We start from the raw sequence: 22565 nt of genomic DNA, 5'->3' as shown, positions 1-22565 counted from the left end.
AACTTGCTGAAGCCCATTTAGCCAGGGAGGATAGAATCTGAGTTTAGGATCTCTGGGTTCCTTTTTCTTTATTATAAAATGGTGAATACCTGGAACAACTGAGCTGCTGGGCTATAATGACTAGAAGGCCACTTTCTCAGTAACCTGTCTTCATCAGGCTCAGTGCAAAGCAGGCATGTAAGTCACTACTGGTTGAACTAGGCATACGGATGAAATGGTAAGGAATGCTTTAAGGAAAGAAGAATTAGCACGCAAGATGTCTAGGTCATCTTTACCCGACAGCTCTGGTCTGAGACTAATATTCGAGAGTACAGCTGAGACACACAGGAAGAATGAAAGTGGGCTTTGTATGCAGGTATCCTGTGCTGTGCATTACTGACAACCAACCAAGGTGCCAATAGGTCAGGCTCTGGAAGGTGCCAAAGGCAGACTGAGAAGTTAATCTGTTATCTAATAGAATAACCTTGAAGCCAGGTCAGTTTTGTTTAGAATCTACAAAAGGTGTAAGCCAAAGACAAAGTTTCACAATGTCTCTGGGAGAAGGGGATCTGAACCACAGGGGAACAAAGAGTGCCTCAGTTTCTATTATGTTCTCTATCCAAAAAAGGAAGAGAAATGAAGCAAGAACTCACAGTAGATGGAGAAATGAAGATATGACAGAGACTAACGATGATCAAAATATGCCAGTTGGGAAACGTTTCTGAATTTGGGGTGGGGTGGTGGTAAATGAGAATTAGATCTGAAGTGAATTTGACGGGCTGATGGGCATTTTTATTTGATGATTTAAAACTGATTTGCAAGTCTGATATAAGAGTTTTAAAATTGTACCATATTAGACAAGAGTGAGAAAAAGACATATTAGGAAATGGAATTCTTTTATCTTTGAAATATTTTGATCTTGGTTGTTGAAGTTTCAAATGTAGAAAGTTTTATTTCAATCTTTGCTGGAGATGGGTTAAAATTTAGTGCGTTAATCATCTTGGTGGGTTAATTATCATTTTCCCCTGATATCACCTGTCTTCTCCCTCAGAATGGTCTCTGGGAATCTCCAACCTGCTATTCTGTCACTTTGGGCTGGTTCCAGCCTCTGTATAGCAGCCTGATCTCAGTGAACTAATGTGCACAGCTCTGTGGGCATCAGGTGTCATTCCAAGTACTGTGCAGACATCACTGGGTTGATCTTTGTGACGATCTTAGATGATCCATCTGATCTAGAAACAGTCTGCCAGCACTGCTATCACTTTGCAGATGGAAATGAGAAAAGGAGACGCTCATGAGGGCTACAGGCCTGAGACAGCCTAGCCGAGGCCTGACTTTGGAAGTCTGCATTTTGTCTCTGCCAACCTTGGCTCTGCTTCCTGTACCACTGGGGCCTTCAACTGAGGAACTTGGGCCACAGATGCTCTCACATCACCCAAATTCAGATATACCTCTAGGCTTTTGAGGAGACCTTAATAATGGAATTTAAATATCTGGACTAAAAATTTAAAGGAAATATTCAGAGGGAAAAAAAAACCAGTAGTAGAAACTGTCTCTACTCAACCTCAGTAGCTACTCTCTTTGATGCCCCTGTGGCACTGAAGCAGTTTCTGTGGCAACAGCTCTGGTAATGAATAGAAGGAAGAAAAAGAGACATTCCCCATGGAGACGACACAGTCCCCCAAGGCCACACAAAGGCAGAAATCAGCCACAGTGGCATCATCCTGGCAGTGAGATTTGGCAGAATCACAACTCAACTGTGAACACGGCATCATCATTTGTGTAAAGAATTTGCTTGAGGAAAGCCAGAGTAAATAAATGCATTAGAAGTGGCAATTTGATCATCCACTGAAGTCTACTCTATGTCCAGTGTGGTTAAGCACCATGTAGGTTCTGGGTGTAGAGCACTGGGCAGCAGGCCCAAGTCCTGAAGTCAGGACTCCTATATTTTATTGAGTTATACGAGACATTGGCCCACACATGTGAACCTAAACTAAAAATAATGTGTGTTTAATCTAAAATAGGCAATAGAGCCATACACCCAACAGATAAACTTTTCAGTGTTGGGTGATAGGCTCTGGGATGTAGTTTACACTCAAAGCTTTTTGGTCTGATGCACTTTAAGCAGAAGATCTCTGACCTGCCTGCTATTTTCAACCTAGTCAATATCATGCAAATGATGATAGTATGCAGGGATCTATTGGATAATCCGGTAGGGAGATAAGCAAGCACCCAGGAACTCTCAACCAAGATGCAAGGTGTGAAGAGAGGGCAGAGGGCAAAGCCAAGAGGTTATTCAACTCACCCCAAGGTAGAGGGAATGTCCAAAATACTTGGGATTTCATTACACTGTTCCCCAGAAATAACCCAGTTCTTGAGACTTGATAAGCATACGAGTTTCTCTGCAAAAAGGTCCCAGTGGCTGATTCCAGGAAGTCTCAGCTTCCTGTTCTGCAGAGCCATTCAGGTCAGCTACTCACGGAGGGAGATGAGTTATGCTGCATTACTTCTTCCCATTTTAAAGACTGATTTCATTTTGGTAGGGATATCACTCTGCTGACTTCAGGTGACACAGGCTACCTTGTCTGCATAGTGACATACTGTAGGCGAACACCTAGGCAACGCTGAAAGGCAAGTAGGTTTTCTTGATGGACAAGGACATAGCTTCCATTCCAGTGTTTGGCCTAGTAGTCAAGAACATCTGTGTATCCTCCACTCTTTACTCAGTACCTGCTGGCCCTAGTTCAGGGCTGAGATGTTTATGTAGCAGCAGAATATGATGCAACGTTATTCTGTGTTTGCTACCCTTCCATAATCTCTTTGCTACACTGCATCTGGGTTCCACGTGTTTGTCACCGTGGCCACTGCTCTATTCTTTATCCCAGAAAGCAATGCCATCACAATGGCCATAGTCTTGGGTCCATTTCCCCCAGGCAACAAGATCTCAGTGAACCCCCTTGATAATCTTTCCAAGTTTTATCATTTAGAAATGGCTACAATTCCAGTGACTGTCTAATCTACACACTGATCCATTCATTACTGGATCAACAGTTCTTCAAAATTATCTGGAGTCTAAAAGAATTGAGTTCTACAATAAGAATAGTCTCATTCATTTGGTTCATTAACTTATTAGTCCTTGGATTTCTAACGATGGGTTAAACATTGGGGAAAGATGACCACATGTATAGACCCTACTTCCTAGTATATGTCATGGGCCACCGATGTCTACTGAGCAAGAGGGCAAATGCTGTCTCCTGGAAGAAGCCAGAACTCTCAGGAGAATGAGTGCAAGATGATGAGAGAGACAGTGGTGACAGAAATCAATCTGTTGTGCTCCTGTTGACAGGTTAGATTATGATAAAGAGAAAGCTATAAAGCCATTTCAAGGATATATGCCTGCATTGCAAGGGCACAAATATATCATACCATTTCTCAAGGTACCATACAATTTAAATGCTTAATTGAAGAACTAAGAGGTACTGGGAGTTCCTTACCATCTTTTATACCTAAAGGTAAAATAATCTGAAAATATGCACCTGCCTTTCTGTTTTGGGGAATCACCTTTACTTTTCCTCTTTCCTGTACCCTACATGCATCAGGTATCAAGAGACTTAACTCTAGATGGACATTAGTCACAACAAAAGCTCAGGCTGCCAGTGTTTGATCTATTATTCCACGAACTGATCTCCACAAAGACGTTCCATTTCACTCCTTCTTTCCTATGGTTTTGATGGTAAAATTTTAGTCTGAGAGAGAATCCACAGAGTAAACCCAGCATACTCCTGCTTTCTTGTTCTGTTTCACGACTCTCCAAGATTGGGTACCCTCTTGTCCTTTATGAGTTAAAGGAAACAAAGGGTTCGATAACACACAACCCCTAATAGTTTTGGTGTTGTAAGAGAGTCAAGGGTCTAGTTTTGATTTTTGGAACTCAGATTGACCCACATCTGTGCCAAGGGAGGCTGGTGCTCCATCAATACCACTTTTCTCCTGAGCTCTTATTCCCTGGGCACAGTGGCTGTCCCCTATTCCACTGCTTACTTCCGATGGCCATGAAGACGGATGTGGAAAGCCACATCAGGCAATGGCACCTTTCCCCTGAAAGCTTTCCTAAAAAGACTGATGATCTTTTAGTAGATCCAACTGCTGTTATGTTCTAGGATTTTCTCCTAGCCCTCTGTTGACAACTGGCTTTGTTGTTTTGCTCTAAGTATGAAGGCTAAATCCACCTGTGGTCTCCCAGATGTCAGAAGCCAGAGAGGGAGGGATTTGGATTATGCTCTATGATAGGGAGTCTCCTAAAAACAGGTATTACTCATGAATCCCAAGAGACAAAGCCAGACTTCTGATGCCATTTCTTCAGCCCAGATGAGAACCCCGGAGCTTATGAAATAAGTCACTACCTGTGGTACTGGTCATAGATTTTGTCAACCTGACTCAAACCCAGATACTTGGGAAGAGAGAATCTCAACTTGCTCCCATCATACTGGCCAGTGGACATGTCAGTGGGATCATTTCCTTGATAATTACCATCTCTGGGCAGGAAGGTCTGGGCTGTATAAAAAAAGGTAGCTGAGAAAGCCAAGGGAAAGCAAGCCAATAATGAGCATTTCTCTGTGTCCTCTGATTCAGTTCCCGCCTCTGGGACCCTGCTTGAGTTCCTTGCTTCCCTCAAAGGCAGACCATAACCCAGAAGCTGAAAGAAACCATTTTGTCCCCAAGGTGCTGTTGGTCAGTTTTAGCACAGCAAAGGAAAGCTAACTAGGACATTATGTCATACCATCGTGGTCAGGATCTGGACCTGCATTTAGTCCAACTTCAAAAGTCCCCATAGTATTTCATATACACTTTGTATATTTTTTAATTCTAATCAAGTGAATAGTAAAGTATTTCCCATACTTGACCACAGTAGGACAACATGAAGGGTGGCTGCAGATGAAATGAGATGCAGCCATTCATGTTGTAATGGTGCTGGAGTTGGGGTGGGGAGGACGCCTGCATGAACATGCCTAACCAAACTTCCACATAGGCTATTGCTCCCTTCTGAAGACTGACTTCAGTGACTGTGATATGTTTGCTGTTTGATTCCTGGAACTCACAGCAGGAGAGAACTGCCTCTTATTTCTGACCTCTCTCTATATGCCTTGCACACACACACACACACACACACACACACACACACACACACACTAATAAAATAAAAATAGAAAGCTAGATTAAACAAGCCATGCATATTTGAATTCTAAAATCTATGACTACATCATAACTTAAACAAGAATGAGAAATGGGCCATGGGCAGAATTGCCCTTTTCATGCCAAGCTGTTCCTACAGGGAGACATTACTAGCCAAAGGGAGCTCCAAAGGAGATGTTTAAGATTTGAGTGGCAGACTAGCATTTAGCAAAGCCTCAACATCCATCAATGCATCTATTAATTGCACTAGGCTTTTCTCACTAGAACGGTGCCTGAAACCTCTTACTACAACTCCTTAGCTTGGGGTTAGAATTTCATACCTGTCTGAACACCATAAAGTTGGATAACAAAAGTTGGATAATAAAAATAAAAGAACCCAACTTCATACTGAGTTGTGAGTTACTCTCATATAGGTCCTAAGCAGTAACGTTTCCATTTATTTTTCTATATAGCACACAAGAAATCCCCAGAGAACAGTTCCCATGAAACTCATGTCATACTTGATTTCAATCAGACTGGTACAAAATACAAAAAAACAAAAACAAAAACAAAACAAAACAAACAAAACAAAAACCAACCCTTAATCTATTTGCCATTCACTAATAGTGTAGCAAAGACTAAAGGACTAAGGTGGCAAACAATGAATAGGTCAGCAGAAGAAATAAGATACACATTGACTAGAACGTAAAATGAATGAGGACAGTGCAGCGGAAGCAGTGATGACATGGATGGCATGAATTTCACTTGATCTATGCGGGTATTTCCGTCAATAGATTCATGCTATGAACTGAGGGTGACCATGAACTCCTGATCCTTCTGCTTCCACCTGCTGAATGCTGGGATTATCAGTATGGCCTACCACCATCCTTTATTTATGCAGCACTGAGGCATGAACTGAAGCCTTCATATATGCTAGGCAAGCACTCTACAAATGGAGTGACATTCTCTAAAAATTAAACACAACTAAGAACTCAGTCTGTAGGCACAGTAGCCTAATTTAGGTGGCTTGTGTGGGGTGGCATACAATGAACCTTTGGTCATTCCAGAAAGTTGTATCAAATTATATGTCCTGCTTATCAAAAGGTATTTACACTGAATTTTTCTCCTTAAAATATCAGGTAGGAGTAGCATATCGAATCGCTTTGGATGATTAGAATGTTCAGCATTTCTTTTTATTGGGAGCAGGATGTTTACACATCCCAATTATAAATACGAAACAATTTATGAACTCAAGGGACTCAGGTAATTTGAGATGGGGTCAGATGCAATCCAGTAATTAGAAGAAAGATCTGCGAAAACTCAGCAAAGGACTGGAACACATGGTATGTATGTATCCTCAGACTGCCATCCTGGGGGAGCATAGGTGGTAAGAATAAGTGGTTTAGCATATCAGACGTGCAGACAACTTAAACCCAGTGGCTGCCTTGAGTCCTTGCTCCCCAGTCCTCTCATGCCTGCAAGTAGTCTCTATCCTGTCTGTCAAAAATGTCCTATCCAGAAAAACTGAAGAGAACCATAGCCTCTCCTGAATATGTCAGAAAAAATACCTACCAAAATTTCTGTCAATAGTTTCCCAAAGGGAACATCTATTTCATTTCCAATGTTGTTCATTTTACTCTGGATAACTATAAATTAGTGAAGTCTTTACATGATGAAAGCTCAAATTTTGAATTAAAGTCCAGACTAAATAAATGCCTTCAACTGATTAGGCTTCCTGTCCCCACTCTGTATGGGACCTGGCATCTGGTATGAACCTGAAGTCCCTAGAAATCTAAAGGCTCTTGCTTTTTGGAATTACCCCAGAGGAGCCATAGATGAGATAAATATAGGCTCACTCCTAGTAAGTAGGAAAGGCTAGATCTAACAAGCAATGAATTATGAAGAACACTCAGATAACTAAGGAAAATGCCTAGCCCAATAATCACATGTGTGTGTGCAAATGTGTGTGCGCAAATGTGTGTGTAAATCTATAGTATGTACTTATAGTGATAAAAATTCAAATATAATTGAAATATATCTAAAATACTCAAATGAAAAGGAATAGGATATTTCCATTTGGGCAATATGTGTCAAATATACTATATATTTCCAATACTCTTTTCGAATAAGGAACAACTAATGCCACCTTTTTCTTAGTTTGAAATATCATTTCAATGTATTGTCAATACAATACAATACAATATAATATAATACAATACAATACAATATCCTTCTGTAGTTTTTGATATCTTAATTAAACACTAATTTCTACGAGAGGAGTGAAGTGATCCTCAAGGTCTCACTCATAGTTTAAAGTACTCCCCAAGTTTGTCATTACAAACCCTAACAAGTACCAAGTTAGCTCTAAGCAAAGGACAGAGAACAAGTCTGCTTGCCCATAGAGAACAGACCCAATGCTCCCCTCTCTAAGTCCAGGCTTAGCAGGTGAATTGCTCTAGTGCAAAGATATTCACAGTGGGTTTCCAGGAAATGTAGCCAATTAAAGGTCAGCAGGAGGCAGTGTCTGCTGAAGCCAGCCTCTCTTTCATGAACTTGCTGATATTTCAACTGATTCCCTGGGCAGCCAGGGAAGGCAGGTCCCCACTGAGAAAGCCAGGAATGGTTTAGTTTTTGCGTGATTTTTTTCATTGCTGTGTAAGGTTTGGGGAGATCTAGTGTGTGTTCATTTTTTTCTTTTTTGTTTTTGTTTTTAATAGCTGGTGATGGAGCTAGAATGATGGCTCAGCAGTTAAGAGCACTGGCTGCTCTTCCTTGGACCAGGGTTCAACTCCCAGCACATACATCATTGCTCATGGTGGTCTATAATTCTAATTCTAGGGGATCTGAGCCCCTCCTTCTGGTCTTCTCTGGTACCAGGTACACAAATGGTATATAAACAAAACAGATGAAAAACATCCATACATATAAAAAATAAATTATTTTAAAAGGATGATAAGATATTAGTGAAAATCTTAAGGATCTCATTTTAAGTGTCAGACGGAGACTGGAGTTTGAAGGAGGCTTCTCCATCTGGCTAACACTGCTGCCCTCCACAGTGCTGAGGTGTCTTCCATGAGCACAGAAACAGTACATCTTCCATCCTAGCTTGAAAACCACCTTCCTGTCAAGGGTGGTGGTGGTTGGTTTACTGTGAGAAGCCATTATTTCAATACTGGCCTATATCCTGACTTATGATGGCTACATATATGCTTTGGACATGTGACTGCAGACACAGGCAAGGTAGAAGGAGTTCTGGAAGGTGGGAGATGTTTTTGCAATGCATATTCCCTTTCCTTTCTATGGGGGACCAAAGCTGGGGGAGCTCCTGGATCTAAATTCTTAGGCTTTCCCAAGCCTGAGCCACTCTCCTCTCCAGTGGTCTCTTGGGAAAATGACTTGAATTAGCTGACAGCTCTACCATCATTCTGCTATACTTCAGTCTGGGCTCTACCATTCCAGAATACTGCTTGTAGCTCTAACAGCTGGACAGTGTCTATCTCAATACTTTACCATGGACTACATATTTGCTGCCATTTCTAGCTGACTGAACACTCTCCCCTAGGATATTTCAAAAACGTCAACTACCTTGATCATTTTCCCTCTCTGTGTCCCAGCTGGTGGGTCTTTTCTAAAGACCCAGGGATTCCTGGTCTTGACACTGCTACTTATACTGGCATCCACTGAATACCTATTAAGCTAGCCCAGTACTAGCACAGTCTACAGACATATATATATATATATATATATATATGTATATATATATGTATATATGTATATATATATGTATATGTATATCTACTGCTTGGCTAGAAGGTCTATGGTCTGATTTCACGTTGTAGCAAGTTTTTCATGAAAAAAGTAGGTCTTGGTCATGATGCCTGCTTTCTTGTAGTATCTGAATCTGATGATTTACTCTGTGAAGTTCACTCTCTTCATTGGGGTCGTAAGGCACAAGCACACAGCAAAACTAAGCTGTGTCTGGACAACTCTGATGCTTGCATAGCATTGATCTCTGTTCACTGTTTATTTGGGTTGGTGTATGGGTGTGTGTGGAGGGGGTTAAGATGGATGCTTTCACTTAACTCATTTCATCTTGCTAAACTCATACCTGACATTAAAAACAGACAGACAGACAGACAAACAAACAGGTTCTAGAAATTAAGCTAATGTCTTTGTGCTTCAAAGCAAGTACGTTGTCAACTGAACAAGTCCGTACCCTTCATCTTTCATGGAAAATCAGCACATCAGGTACAGGGATTCCGAGAAGGCAATTCATGTGAAGACCTTACTCAGCTCAAGTTGTGTCAATGCCACTTATCTTTTGTGACCCTTGATCAAAGTGCCCTGCTAGGGTTCCTAGAGTTGTACCAGGGACCCAAGCATGCTTACAGCCTTTTCTCACAAAGGTGACAAGCTGTGAAGAAGTACTATCAACTGTCAAAACCCTGACAACCATGATGTGTTTCACTGTGACAAGGTGTAGTTTGTCCTGAATCCTAGAGACAGAGAATGGGAGCAGTAGTTAAATCTCAGGGCCAGTAGAGCCTGAGTCCCAACAGATTGTGTATTGAGTGACAGGCAGAAGGACAACTATATTTTATATCAGAGACATAGTCCTCTCAAAGAGGAGGTATCCCAGGTACCCAGGGCCAAGGCATCTGCCGAACAAATCAATTTTCTTAACAGGACAGGGCAGGATATATAAACACTTTCCCCTACCATTCCTTTGGTGGAGACCAAATTTCACAACTTTGGTCATAAAAGAGGTTCACTTTACACAGAGGTCAATGTGTCTTTCTGCTAAGGAAACATGCTTGTCTGTTAACAGCAGACATATTGGGAGGGCAGGTGTCATTCTGAAAATTCTGTAGATTTACTGTCATACACAAAGCACTCTACACATGAGGATGACTCCTGGAGGTCTAAAAATGAGTGAGTTTCCCATTCCCTTACACAGTATGTCCTGGATAAGAGATAAATGGATAGACCCCTTCCCAGGGCTTACAGCTATACATGTAAGCCAAAAATGCTCAAAAATAATAGCAAGTGTTAATATTTTGGCTCAGTTTTTACTGATTTAATTCTTTGAATTATAGGTTATTTTAAAACAAATACAACCTGAGTTTTAATGGTTGCATTTGGCTAATATTCCTGTATGTCTAAATCCCAAGAACTAAGGGCTTATGCATATAGAGATTAGAATATGTAAGTATGGATACCAAATTCACGCAATAAGTAGAACCTAACCACGCTGGTCCCTAGTCAAATAACACAAAGCAAAGACTAACCTCAGTTGAAAGTTGCTCTCCAGCCATTATACTCAGAGCAGCACTGGAGTTTCCCTAACCCATACATGATACACATAAAAGGACAGAAGGGTCTGGCTGAAGTGTAAATGGAGACCTGTCCAGTTGGGGCCACGATAAGAGCTCATAACCCCTATCTGAAGATGGTTTTCTTGGTTTAGATTAGTTTTTGAGATGGCTAAAACCCCACATAGGTCAGCATCTGTCAATGTCTATGACTCAATATGACTCTTATATAGGAAAGGTTCCTTGGCCAGGAGGCTATCTCTACAGCTCTTTAAAGAGGCCACCATGGCTGTAGAAGCCTTTGGAGAATTTTAGACAATGGTATTTCAAGAGGAGAAATGTCCCCTTAGAACTAGATTTCTCATTAGGAGAGCTTCTCCCCAAAGGTCACCTTACTTCTCACCATTCAGTCCTGTGTCTCTTGTGGCCTCAGTTTCACAGCAAGGGTGGGTAGGGATGTACTCAGATGAACGGTGCTCCATCCTCTGGCCCTCAGGTCTCCCTCCCCCCAGGATGTGTGATATGCACAATAGAAACAAGGGGCCCAGGAGCCACTTCACAGTGCTGGTAAGATTCATGGAACATTTTAATGCATTTTTAGTTTATACATTGTACATAATTAGGCACAAATTATTGATTTCTTCTTAAAAGTATCCCACAGTGGTTGGACTAGATGACTGAGCAAAGTGTTACCTATTCAGTCTAAGAGTTTTGGTCAGTTTTTGGTCAACTTTCATTTTGTCCATGGCTAAGAACCTTCTTCTAATGCTCACCTATAAAAATTCAGTATTGCAAACAATAAGAGGCGAATTTCTAAGAAATTTCACTTGGTTGCTGAGGTCATTGGGACCCACTTCTTAACATAGTTTTGGCCATAGAGAATGTTGTATGAATGACCTGGGACTTGACTCAGTTTCTCATTCAGGTGAGATGCTACTGTACAACTGACGAAAGCGTCAATACAACACAGTAGGCACACCATGAGGAATTCTCAGCTTATGTATCTCTCAAGGATGGTTTGTGCTGCTCTGTTTGGGAATGCTCACAGCAAACCTCCGTGATTTCTACAGGGAAGTGATAGACTGAGAGCCATCAGTGAAAAGCTGAGAGAAAAGGCTATCATATCATGATGGTGTATTTATTTATTTGTTTATTTATTTTGTGTGTAGAGGACATATTTTCAAGTAAAAAAATGGCTGCTTAAGTTTTAGTCTTTTTAAAGAAGATATCAAATCTTTAGTTTTGAAGTCCCACTAACAGAATCACATCATTTTAGGAAATTAGTCAAGTTTAGATTTCCCAGCAGGAATTAAGCAAAGATTTCCCAGCAGGGGGCAAGCAAAAAGGACTTATTTGCAAAGACAAACAGAAAATGTGTATAACTTAGATGAGCCCAATCCAGGCAAAACTGTCTGTTTTCTGGATGGTACAACCTTCTGGCAGGAAGCAAAAGAGGAGGACACTGGCCAAGACTATGCTGTCTGGAGGATGCGAGGGCAACACTTTCCTCGGAGGATGCTGAAGAGAAGACCAGCCATCTCCCAAGATGAAATGAGACAAGGAGAACTGTGGCTTGGAGAAACGGCAGGTCTGCCTGAAATGATAGATGTCTGAAAACATTAAGCCCAACACTAAAAGATGTAAGTCAATGTGAACTACTCCATCAGAAAAATGTTCTGGTCCCAGGTCTCAAAACACTTAAGCAGTCAGAAGCAATGTGAAAGTCACACAAAAGCTAGTTTCTTGTTTACAGGTGGCCTGCTGCAACACCAGGCTTTTGCAAAGAATTCCTCAAGAGATTCAAAGGAAGGCTGCCCCATTCTGATGTGCTGGCCAAGATCCAAGTGCAGTTGGTTACATTTTGACCATGAGGGAAATGTGGGTTGAAGGCAGAGCAAAGAGACGCCTGAGGAAAATGTGCTGGACTGTTGCACCTAGGGCTGCTGCTTTGAGCTGCTAAAGCTATTTGTCCACCAGGCACTGATTTAAATGCTGCTAGACTGCAAGGCATGAGGAAGCCCTCGAGCTGCTCACAGTTTGTGAAGACAACGGCAAGGCAAGAGTCCTGCAACTGGCAGGAAGGCTAGTTCAGAAGTCAACGGCAAGGCAAGAGTCCTGCGTGCGACAGGAGGGCTAGTTCAGGAAGTCACTGAACATGAGCAGGTGGTCTATGGCACTAGGGCCCTGGACAGGGAGCCTGAAAAAAATGACATGGGCGTCAAACAGAAGACTATGCTCAGGTCACCCCTAGACTACGGTCATGGGGCTGGGGGGGACAGGATGGTGGGGTAGGGCAGTATCTTCCTAGCCATGCATAAGACAGAATGGTAGGGAATGTCAGGGAAGCAAGGGTCATCATTTGAAGGGCAATTGCTGTCATCACACTGTGCTGTCAAGCTTGGCCTTTTGTCCTCCCAGACACCTCAAAGTCCACACTGACTGGAGTGGGTAAGGCTTTAATATTCTTTTCATAATTTTGCTGGTTCCTTCTATAGCTTGCTTGGCAATGAGTGTTGTACACTGGATTAAAAGGAAAACAGCCTCCATCTGCTGGTGCTGGACTGGGCTTATACTTGTGTCAGATTTATGTTTAAAAGTTACAACAGAGAGCAGAGGGAGCTATTGCTCTGTGTGTGTGTGTGTGTGTGTGTGTGTGTGTGTGTGTGTTTCTGTGCCAACACCACACAGTTTCCTGAGCTGAACTGTCACTGGTCTAGGCAGTATACAGAATGAAGAATGCAAGTTTAAGGACTCACTGTTACCAGGTAGATTTTTATATCTGATGTTCATTTTTTAAAATGTTAGACAATAATTTTTTGAATGTTTAAGCAACACTGAAACATTTTTCCTTGGGAGTACATGCATATCTGAAGACAAAAAATTCCAGATAAAAAGGATGTGGTATGAAAGAACTCGAGAGCATCCAACTCCACCAGGCACAGATGTCACTGGAGACCCCTTTCCAGACAATCCACTTTCAAACAGGACACTGTTTTCTGTGAGCTAACAGCAAAGAGACTCTTAAGAGAACTGGCGACATGAATGCTTACTTGAGCTCTTGGGAACTGGTGGCCAGCATACTTCGAATGCTTTTGTCCGCCAGGGGGCAGCCAGACAGACTGTAAGACAGGGGAGATACAGTGAGTGAACCCCTAAGCAGTGGCAGCACTCAAATGACACAACATAAAGTTGAAATTAAAAGTTCAATGCAGAAGAGCAATGGGCCAAGTGCTGTATACTGAAGGTTTGTATTATTAACTCCGAATGCTATCAAGGATATGTTTAAGAAAGCATTTCTGTTAATATTTTAAAGAATTGGTTTAAATTTTTGAGAAGAATTTTTTGTGAGTTTAGGTAGCCTTGTGTAACATGTGAATTAGCATGCTACTGAAGGGCAGCATACAGCACTCAGAGGGTTGACACAGAATTCAACATTTGTACTTTGACAGCATTGTTGAGGTAAGCTGAAAACAATAAATTGAAAAGACAGAATCCACCATGAGAAAAATGAAGTCACACCTTCTGTGTGAGGCGTAATTACCAGTCACATGACCACTCCCATCACACCCTGGAGTTGGACATCTGCCACCAAACAAAAACAAAGACAGCCAGAATAGTAAGTATTTTTTTTAAACTTTTTAAAAGTTTCATTGTTTCCAGTTTAGCTGCAATGTCTGCAAGGGGAGCTAAGCACCCTGGAGAAAGCTGCAAAATGCATAGAGTTAAATGCACCTCCACACAGTAGAGCATCACTGAGAACAAGCAGGTGCAAGGCAGCCTTTGGCTCTGCTCAACTGCAGCTGGAGAAATTCGTAGACGGCAAACGTGCATGCTCAAAAGGCAAGGCATATACAGGCCTGTTCTTTAAAGGTAAGCCAGAGAACGGAGAGTTATGAAGAACCAGCATGTCGCCTTATGCTGTGCTTACGTTATTAAGTCCTTTTTGCTTTCCTTGCATTGAGGGTACTTGGGTTTGGGGCTTGGGATGGTCACCTCCCCTGGATATCTTCTTTCTTCCAGAGCCTCCTGGAATGGGTCCAAGTCTTCTGGCTGTAGAAAGAACACAGCTTCAGAACCATATGCAGCAGCCAAACTCGCCAGCTGAAGGTCCCGGCTGCAGGGGTGCCCTGTCTTCTCTTTTGCATCTCATATTTAAAACCCCACTGTACCTTTATTGTGATGAGGCCATTCAGAAAACACAAGGCAATCTGCCCAAGGCCTGTTCAAACTACAGGGATCTTGCTCAGGACCAGTGGATCTTCCTGAAACCTGAGAAAACTCACCTGGCCTTTTATTTTATTTTATTTGGCATCTGGAGTCCAGCACTTTCCTGGGCAGTAAGCATGTGTTTGACTATTAACAAGAGACACCTTTCTTAAACAGGACTTGGCCTGAGAAGATTTTAGAGTGGATTTTTGGCCAGTCAATAGTTAGTGTTTTACCTACATGCACTTTTCTACATCGAGGCAATGGAAGACTGACTACATTAATGTTGTAATTTAAATTATTTTTAAAGTAAAGTACCTATTTTTGGTGAATCCATATATAAGTAACCTAGACTTTTCCCAGAGGGGACAATGCTCACTATACATAGATTTCCTGAGTCCATTCTACAAGCTAAAAGGCACGTTTGCTTCTGAATAGTCTATTATGAGAAGGCTTTTGTTACTGGAGGGAGGCTTAATTTTAATTAAAATAAATTCAGATACGATTACTTCTTTCTTAATGGTCATGGTTTAACTGTGGGACAAAGAACTCTTTAGCTTGACACTCAAATTTGATTCCATTTGTATAATGCCTAAATATTTAATTCAGTTTGAAGATTGAGGATGAGTAGTGGTTTAAGTAGTGGTTTAAGTCAGAATGGCCCCCATAGGATCGCATGTTTAGATATGTGGGCACCAGTTCATAGAACTTTTTGGAAAGGATTAGTGTGGCCTTGTTGTTGTATAAGGTGTTCCAGTGGAGGTGGGCTTTGGGGTTTGAGATGTGAGCTCTTAGCTGCCCACTCTGCCATGCCTTCTCTGCCATCATGGATTCTAATGCTCTGAAACTGTCCACCCAATTAAACCCTTCCGATTGTAAGATGCTTTGGTTGTGTTTTATGACAGCAATTGAAAGGGAACCAAGGCAGTGCGCCTTAGCTGAGTGAGGCAACACACACCCCTATCTCTAGCACTGGGGGCAGGAAAAGTAAGGCAGGGATCACCATGACTTTGAGGTCAGCCAGGACTATACAGCACAAAAACCCAAAAAAGCTCAGTGTCAGACCTCTCATCAGGTCCTTTCCCACGTAAGGCACTGTTGGCCTGATAAGCAGGCTCCAAACTCTACTCAGATTTTTCTTCTTGTTCTTCTTCTTCCTCTTTTTTTTTTACAATGGATAAAGACTTGAGAACTTTTAGATTTGAGCACCAAAAAAGGTCTCCAGTAAAGAAAATAAATTCTTGGGGCTGGGGAGATGGCTAAATGGGTAAGAATACTTGCCCTTCAAACACATGGACCCAAGTCTGAATCCCCAACACCTATGTAAAAAGTTGGGTATGGCATGGGTACTGTTAGCTTCAGTATTGGGAAAGGAGAAAGAATCATAGGAGTCCACTGGCAAGTAAGTCCCTGTTCAATGAGAGACCCTGTCCTCCAAAGACATTAGGCAGAGAGTGCCACAGGAAGACAGCTGACTGCCTTCTCTGAATTTTCCATTTGGGTACACCCATACACTAATACCCATAAGCACAAGCACATCAAAAAAGAAAACCTCTTTTGGTTGGGGATTAGCTCAGTGGTAGAGCGCTTGCCTAGCAAGCGCAAGGCCCTGGGTTCGGTCCCCAGCTCCGAAAAAAAAAGAAAAAAAAAAAAGAAAACCTCTTTTAGTCTTTTATAATAATAGTGGCATCATATTATAATAGTAAATTAATTTGAAAATCCAAACTAAAAAATACACTTTAACATAGGCATTTAAGATTATTGCCATAAACAAGGAATCAGATGACTACTAAGATACATTAAACAAGAAGTAGAGTTAAACACTTGAGCTTATTTGTAGCACACATTTAATAAGTACTTATTTTATTTTTAATGCAATTGGGTCTCACTACAAGTTGGCCTAGAAGTTTTTTTTTTTTTAAGATTTATTTATTTTATGTACACAGGTACACTGTCGCTATTTTCAGACACACCAAAAGAGGGCATCGGATCCCATTACAGATGGTTGTGAGCCACCATGTGGTTGCTGGGAATTGAACTCAGGACCTCTGGAAGAGCAGTCGGTGCTCTTAACCGCTGAGCCATCTCTCCAGTCCCTGGCCTAGAACTCTTATAGTGTTCCTGCTTATAGTGCTTGGGTGATGGGGTTACTGGCATGTGCCACCAATCCTCCTGCCTATACTGAACCATGAAAATGCAGTGCTGTTTCATTTGAAAATAAGATAATATGATCTCTTCTATACTATACTGGAGGAACCATTTGTAATGATGCATATTTATTAGAAAATAAAATTTGAAATAGCCCATCATCTGTTTCTCTCAGACCAATGTCAGTTATATATCACCCCTGAATCAACCCAAAATGTTCTCTGAGTCCCTAAAAGGGACTAAAAGTCAGCTAAAAGTCAGATTTAGAGGGGTTGGGGATTTAGCTCAGTGGTAGAGCGCTTGCCTAGGAAGCGCAAGGCCCTGGGTTCGGTCCCCAGCTCCGAAAAAAAGAACCAAAAAAAAAAAAAGTCAGATTTAGAGAGAAAATGTATTTTCTCTTACATGTTTGGTTGTGAGCCTATCCTTCAATGGCTAAGCCATCTCCCCAGCCCGGTATTTTCTCTTCAAGAGTGCAAATGACTCTTCTTCCCCATGGCCCCTTCTTGGGCTCATAGACAATACAGGTAGGGGCAAAGAGAAGGTAATGTGATGGTACGATGACTTACGGTAATCTCTTTGGGGTCCTCCTCATCTACCCTCCGAGGCTTCATTTTGGTGTAGTCTACGGGTAAGTCCCAACAATCCCCCTCGCTCAGTTGGAAGCATCGGCTGCTCATCACTGCCTGCTGCTGGGGGGACATGGGCTCCAGGGGTGTCAGGACTGGGCAGCAGCTGTCTCGAGGCCTCTGCTTGTTCATGCTCAGGTCCAGGGTGCCATTCTCATCCACCTCCATGTCTGGGTTCTGTTGAAAGAAAGATGTCTAACTTAGACGGCCTGACTGCCTCCCATCCTTTCTGTCTTCCCTGACTAGGGATGGCCATTAGCTAAGACCGAGTTTATCATCCCCTGTTGTCCCCTCACTAACTCCCAGGAGAACTATCACGATGTACAGGCATGCCCGCTACCACAGGCCTACCTGAGAAACTGCTTAGAAGATTTACCCACCCATTCACCTATCATTTTTCTCTGTATCCATCCATTGTCACCCATCTATCCTCTTACCCTATCTCCCTGCCTCTCTCCATCATCACTTCATCCATGTACTCATTTGTCCTTTTCCCCATCCATGCATTGTCCACATGTCCACCTCTGTCTTTCCATCACATGGCAGCTTAACTTGTTTCCTGGCATTCCGTTGATGACAGTAATCCCAGAATGGGGGAAAAGGAAAGGACTTGAATGTTGAAGAAAGGCTAGAGAAGGTGCTAGAATTTTCCTTCTGACATGAAAGCCAGGGCCAAGGTGGTATGCAGCACAGTTCCCAAGGCCCTGTTATGGGAATTCTGCACTGGGCGGATCTGGACATCTCCAGATCTGCTACTGGGTCAAATGGGTGAAAAACAAAAGCAAGACGTTACACATGCACGCACGCAAGCATGCACGCGCACACACACGTGCCATGAAATAGGCCAAGTTTGTCAGCCTTCTTTGTTGGCAGAGGGGTGAAGGCCTTTAGGTGGCAGTGAATAATCAATGTCAAAATAAACCTCCATTTTCTCAGCAGAGTTCACATTCTCAAGGAAAAATGTGACCTCTAACTTGAGTGACCTATGGCCTCCGATGTCTATCCACCTGCCCCTTGGGTTAGGAAGGTAGAGGGTCCTTCCTTGGAGCTGCACTCTTCTTATATTTTCCAGTGCTGTTGTGACAGAATTCTGTCAAAGCAGCCCAGATTCCAAGCTTTGATACTAATTTAGACTACATCATATTGGAACCATTATCCTAATCTTAGTATTACTCTAAAAAAAAAAAAAAACCCCAAACAACCCCGGTGGAGATTTCTATCTTTATTCTCACAGAGGTAAGGCTCCTGCACTAGCCTTCGGTAGCCCAGATGTCCATGAAGAATGCATGTCCCTGATACCATCCCACCACTGTGGAGTAAATCCATCAAAGGAACGGAAGCATAACGTGACTGGCCTTTCTCCAGTCACATAAATCACAATGACTTATGATAACTACTGCCAGCACCCAGAACAGAGGGCAGGTGGTCAGCACACAGGCTGCACTTCCTACTACACTGCTTCCTGCCTACAGGCCTGGAGCGCCAACTCATTCTCTTCCCTGCCCATCCTAAAGGCTTCCTCTTCCACTCTGGGTGCTAGGAGTGCTGCAGTGGGCAGAGTGCCCATATAGTGGAAGGACAGAACCTCTGTTGGTTATCCTCTGACCTCCATACATGAACCATGGACTACCTGCTTCTCTCCACATTCATACATACAAGCATACAAGTAATAGCTTAAAAGAGGGAATGGGTCTAGATGTATTATAGTCTCAAAATAAAAATAATAAAAAGTAATTTTTATGATAACTACGATTTCTTTTAACATGAAAAAAGTAAACAATAGACACCTTCCCTGAATGTTGGGGTCTCCTGTAGCACCAAGGGTGCCTCTCAGCTAATAGTTTTGGCTGAGACCACGGAATATCAAGAGTGTAATCAGATGTCACTTTTTGTTTCCCTGAACTGTGTGACCTACTAGGCATGTGGTGAAGGAGTAGCCTCCCATTTATCTAACAATGCTGCCACCAAGCTGTCTTGTTTAAATGTCAAGTTGTACCTCTTTTTGGTTTTGTATACTATTCAACTGAGACACCATTTTAAAGGTCATAGGTGATGGCTGTGCTAATGTCCCAGACTCAACATAGGGTTGGAGGGGATCAAGGTTGCTGCCTATTGTTCTGAGGCATAGGGCTGTAGGGCTGGCAGGGAACAAACTAAAAGTCAGCTTTTAGGGGTCATGGCTGGGGCCCTGGGCATACCCGGGCAGTGCACAGGTCCTGTGGCTTGGTGGACAGGTTCTGTGGCATTTCCCGGCAACGTGTGGACAGGTTGAGAATGGCTGTGGCTGCCATGTGTGCGGCCTCCATGTCATGTGTGTAGTCAAAGCTGCTCTTGCTACACGTGCTACTGGCACTGCTGCCACCACCACAGCTGAGGTTGCTGCTGCTGCTGGGTGCATAGCTGCTGGTGGTGCTGCTGCTGGGGCTGGCATTCTTGCAGTACCGCTTGGCTGCAAAGACAGAGGACAGTGTGGTTAGGCCCTGCACCCAGGATGCTGGATACACAATTGGTCCTGACCCACTTTATACACACAGAAATGGGGGTTATTCACGAAGAGCCCAGATTCTTTCCCCTTCTACATTGTGCATGTCTGAATGAACAGATAATTGGGCTACTCATGTGTGCTGTAGCATCTACATACTTGGGTAGGACGAGACTTGGCTACTGTGACATCAAGAGGTTGACCATTCTTTTTAGCCACATGTGGCTGTGGATACCAACTGGGGTTCAGTATCTCCTGTGTCATTGACCCAGATTCTCAGAATCCCCAAGAACCAACACTGGGGCTATGAGGACCACTGGTTTTGTAAAGTAAGTTTCTGGCAGGGCATGCATACTAGTTATTATGAGTCAAACACCAGATTCTGGAGTTGGGAGGAAGAATGAGCTTGGCTTGTACCCGAGGACAGAGACCTATCCCTAGTGAACGCTGGACACCAGAGGGCACCTGGGTCAGCTCTTCATTTGCCTGCAGGGTGTCTTTCCTTGCAGATACCTTGATTAGCATTCATTCATGCCAGCTCCCTCATATACAACCAGCAGGCATTTGGGAGTAAGGGTTAATTTCAGAGCTGCTTCACTGCCTCTCCTTCATGGTTGATTTATTAGGATGGATCCTTTACACTAACAGAATGTTTATTTTTACCACGACCAGATATTCCACATAGAGCCGCCCTGCCCAGCCCCCTCAGAGGGAGGAATTACTTAAAGGGAACTGTTAAGGGAACAGAGAGACACTGAGGGGAGGGCATTATGGCTAGCCACTGCTGTCCTGGCTTATGACCTGAGGGTCTTTAACCACTCTGTACATAGAGCGTGATCTTGGCAGCTGTCCTCCAAAGAGGAAGAAATACACAATATGAACCATAAACCTTCTCACATGACTAATACAGGCTTTGTAATCCATACTATTAAATTATCTCCAAACATGAAAGAGTGATGTAATGTGAGTTTGGATTAAATATTGCCTGGGTAGGACTTACAGGAGGTATGGTATTGGAAAAACATTTTAGTAAAACTCAGGTTGCTTCAAATAAGGCCATAATTACCTGATCCTAGGGCAAGAGTGATCACTCCATTCTAATTTCAGCTACAACACTAGGAAACAAATTGAACAAGCTACTGTCTCATCCAGCTATCTCCTAAGGACCCATAGGCAGTTTCAACACAGCTCATGAAGGATAAGCAGCCACTTGGACACACTGTTAATTCTGCAGTGTGAGGTAATCAATCAACCTGAGCAGCACAGGGGCAACTCCTGTATGGGGTAGGATGAGGGGTCAATGGCCACCTGCTAGCTCTCTTCTCTCTCCTTTGTAAACTCCATTAGCACGATTATAGAACTGCATGTGTGAGCCCCTGAGTGACTGAGGACAGTCCAGGGTCTCAAGTTAATGATTCTGCATCATTACATTTTTTTTAATAAAAAAATAAGAGCATGAGATTGGCAGAGAAACTGAATACCACATACGGAGTTGTCTTTGAGATAAAGCTCACCATAGAGCACAGACTGGTCTAGAATTGAAGAGCCTTCTGCATCTGCCTACCAAGTTGAATGCTGGTCTCACCGGCAAGTACCTCCTCATTTTAACAAGGTTTCCTTTTCTTTTCTTTTTAAATGGGGGTTGCTAGCTAGTGGTCCAGGAAAATAATCACTTTTTTTTTGAGACAGAGTCTCACTATATAGAGCTGTAAAAGAGCAGGAGGAGGATGTTCCCACTCAGTGCTGTGGAGTGTCCCTGTTTAGGAATGTGGGCACAGAGTTAGGGGAGAGCTGGCGGGTGTCTCTGGGATTTTAACTACGTCCTGCAGCATCCTGTCTCACAACAATTGCTTCTCAGGCCAAGTCCGCCAGATCTATAGCTTCATGCCTCCCTGTGGATGCTGCCGTATGCCCACCTCACAGATGTACGCACTGGGGCTGCTCAGGGCAGGCAGCAGACACAGAGAACCCTGAACTTCGGCCCAGGAACAATGTGTCTTGTTCTGCCCCAGCATTTCATCTGCTCAAAACACTACATCTGTGGCAACAAGGTACTAAAATAGATCTTTAAATGATTGCATTCCTCTTATGTTACTTTCCTCACTTTCCATTATCTCAAAGTTGCAAGTGTAAATATGGTGCAGCATGCACTTTTCCAGTGGTTTAAGTCATGCAGATGATGCCCGCATTCTGACAAGTGGTCAGTGCAGAAGGTTAGCAGGTGACTGAATTGTCAGGAACTTCTACCTGCACCTGTCCATTTCCATCATTCACACAGCTAGGGTATATTCAGATCTATATTCCTCCTTTTACTGAGTCTACTCGGTAATTTTTGTTCTATGTGAAATAGAATTAACACCGACTGTACATCAATTAGTTTGAGTAAATGATATTTTCCACCCAGCTAACACTCCCTGATAGTCACAGAACTGTGTGTCTGAGTCACAAAGGCCACCATAGCATGGTTCATTCATGGTGCTGAGGCCAAAAGTACCGCACAGTGAGGGCAGGGCGACTGCCTGGGATGCCCTGCTACTGTCTTCCCAATGTCTGATCAGAATAATATGGCATATTACACTTTCTTTTTCCTTAGCAAAAAGGTCTATTTCAGATCAAAGTATGTATCCTAGGTATCAGCAG

The 22565-nt window shown here is 42.8% G+C and overlaps 1 protein-coding gene across 50 annotated transcripts in view; it reads right to left on the bottom strand.

Moving 5' to 3' along the window:
• Myt1l (myelin transcription factor 1-like) overlaps positions 1-22565 on the bottom strand; it is a 398973-nt gene that overhangs the window by 51103 nt on the left and 325305 nt on the right. For all 50 annotated transcript variants that reach the window (XM_039111668.2, XM_063261464.1, XM_063261488.1 and 47 more), the window contains 4 exons: positions 19642-19892; positions 17384-17620; positions 14392-14513; positions 13514-13582 (listed from right to left, as the gene is read on the bottom strand). In XM_039111668.2, the coding sequence (XP_038967596.1) occupies positions 13514-13582; positions 14392-14513; positions 17384-17620; positions 19642-19892 (679 nt within the window). The remainder of the gene's footprint in view (positions 1-13513; positions 13583-14391; positions 14514-17383; positions 17621-19641; positions 19893-22565) is intronic.

Source organism: Rattus norvegicus, chromosome 6 (assembly GCF_036323735.1).
Source record: "Rattus norvegicus strain BN/NHsdMcwi chromosome 6, GRCr8, whole genome shotgun sequence".
NCBI lineage: Eukaryota > Metazoa > Chordata > Mammalia > Rodentia > Muridae > Rattus > Rattus norvegicus.
This window is presented reverse-complemented; position numbering and strand designations above follow the sequence as displayed.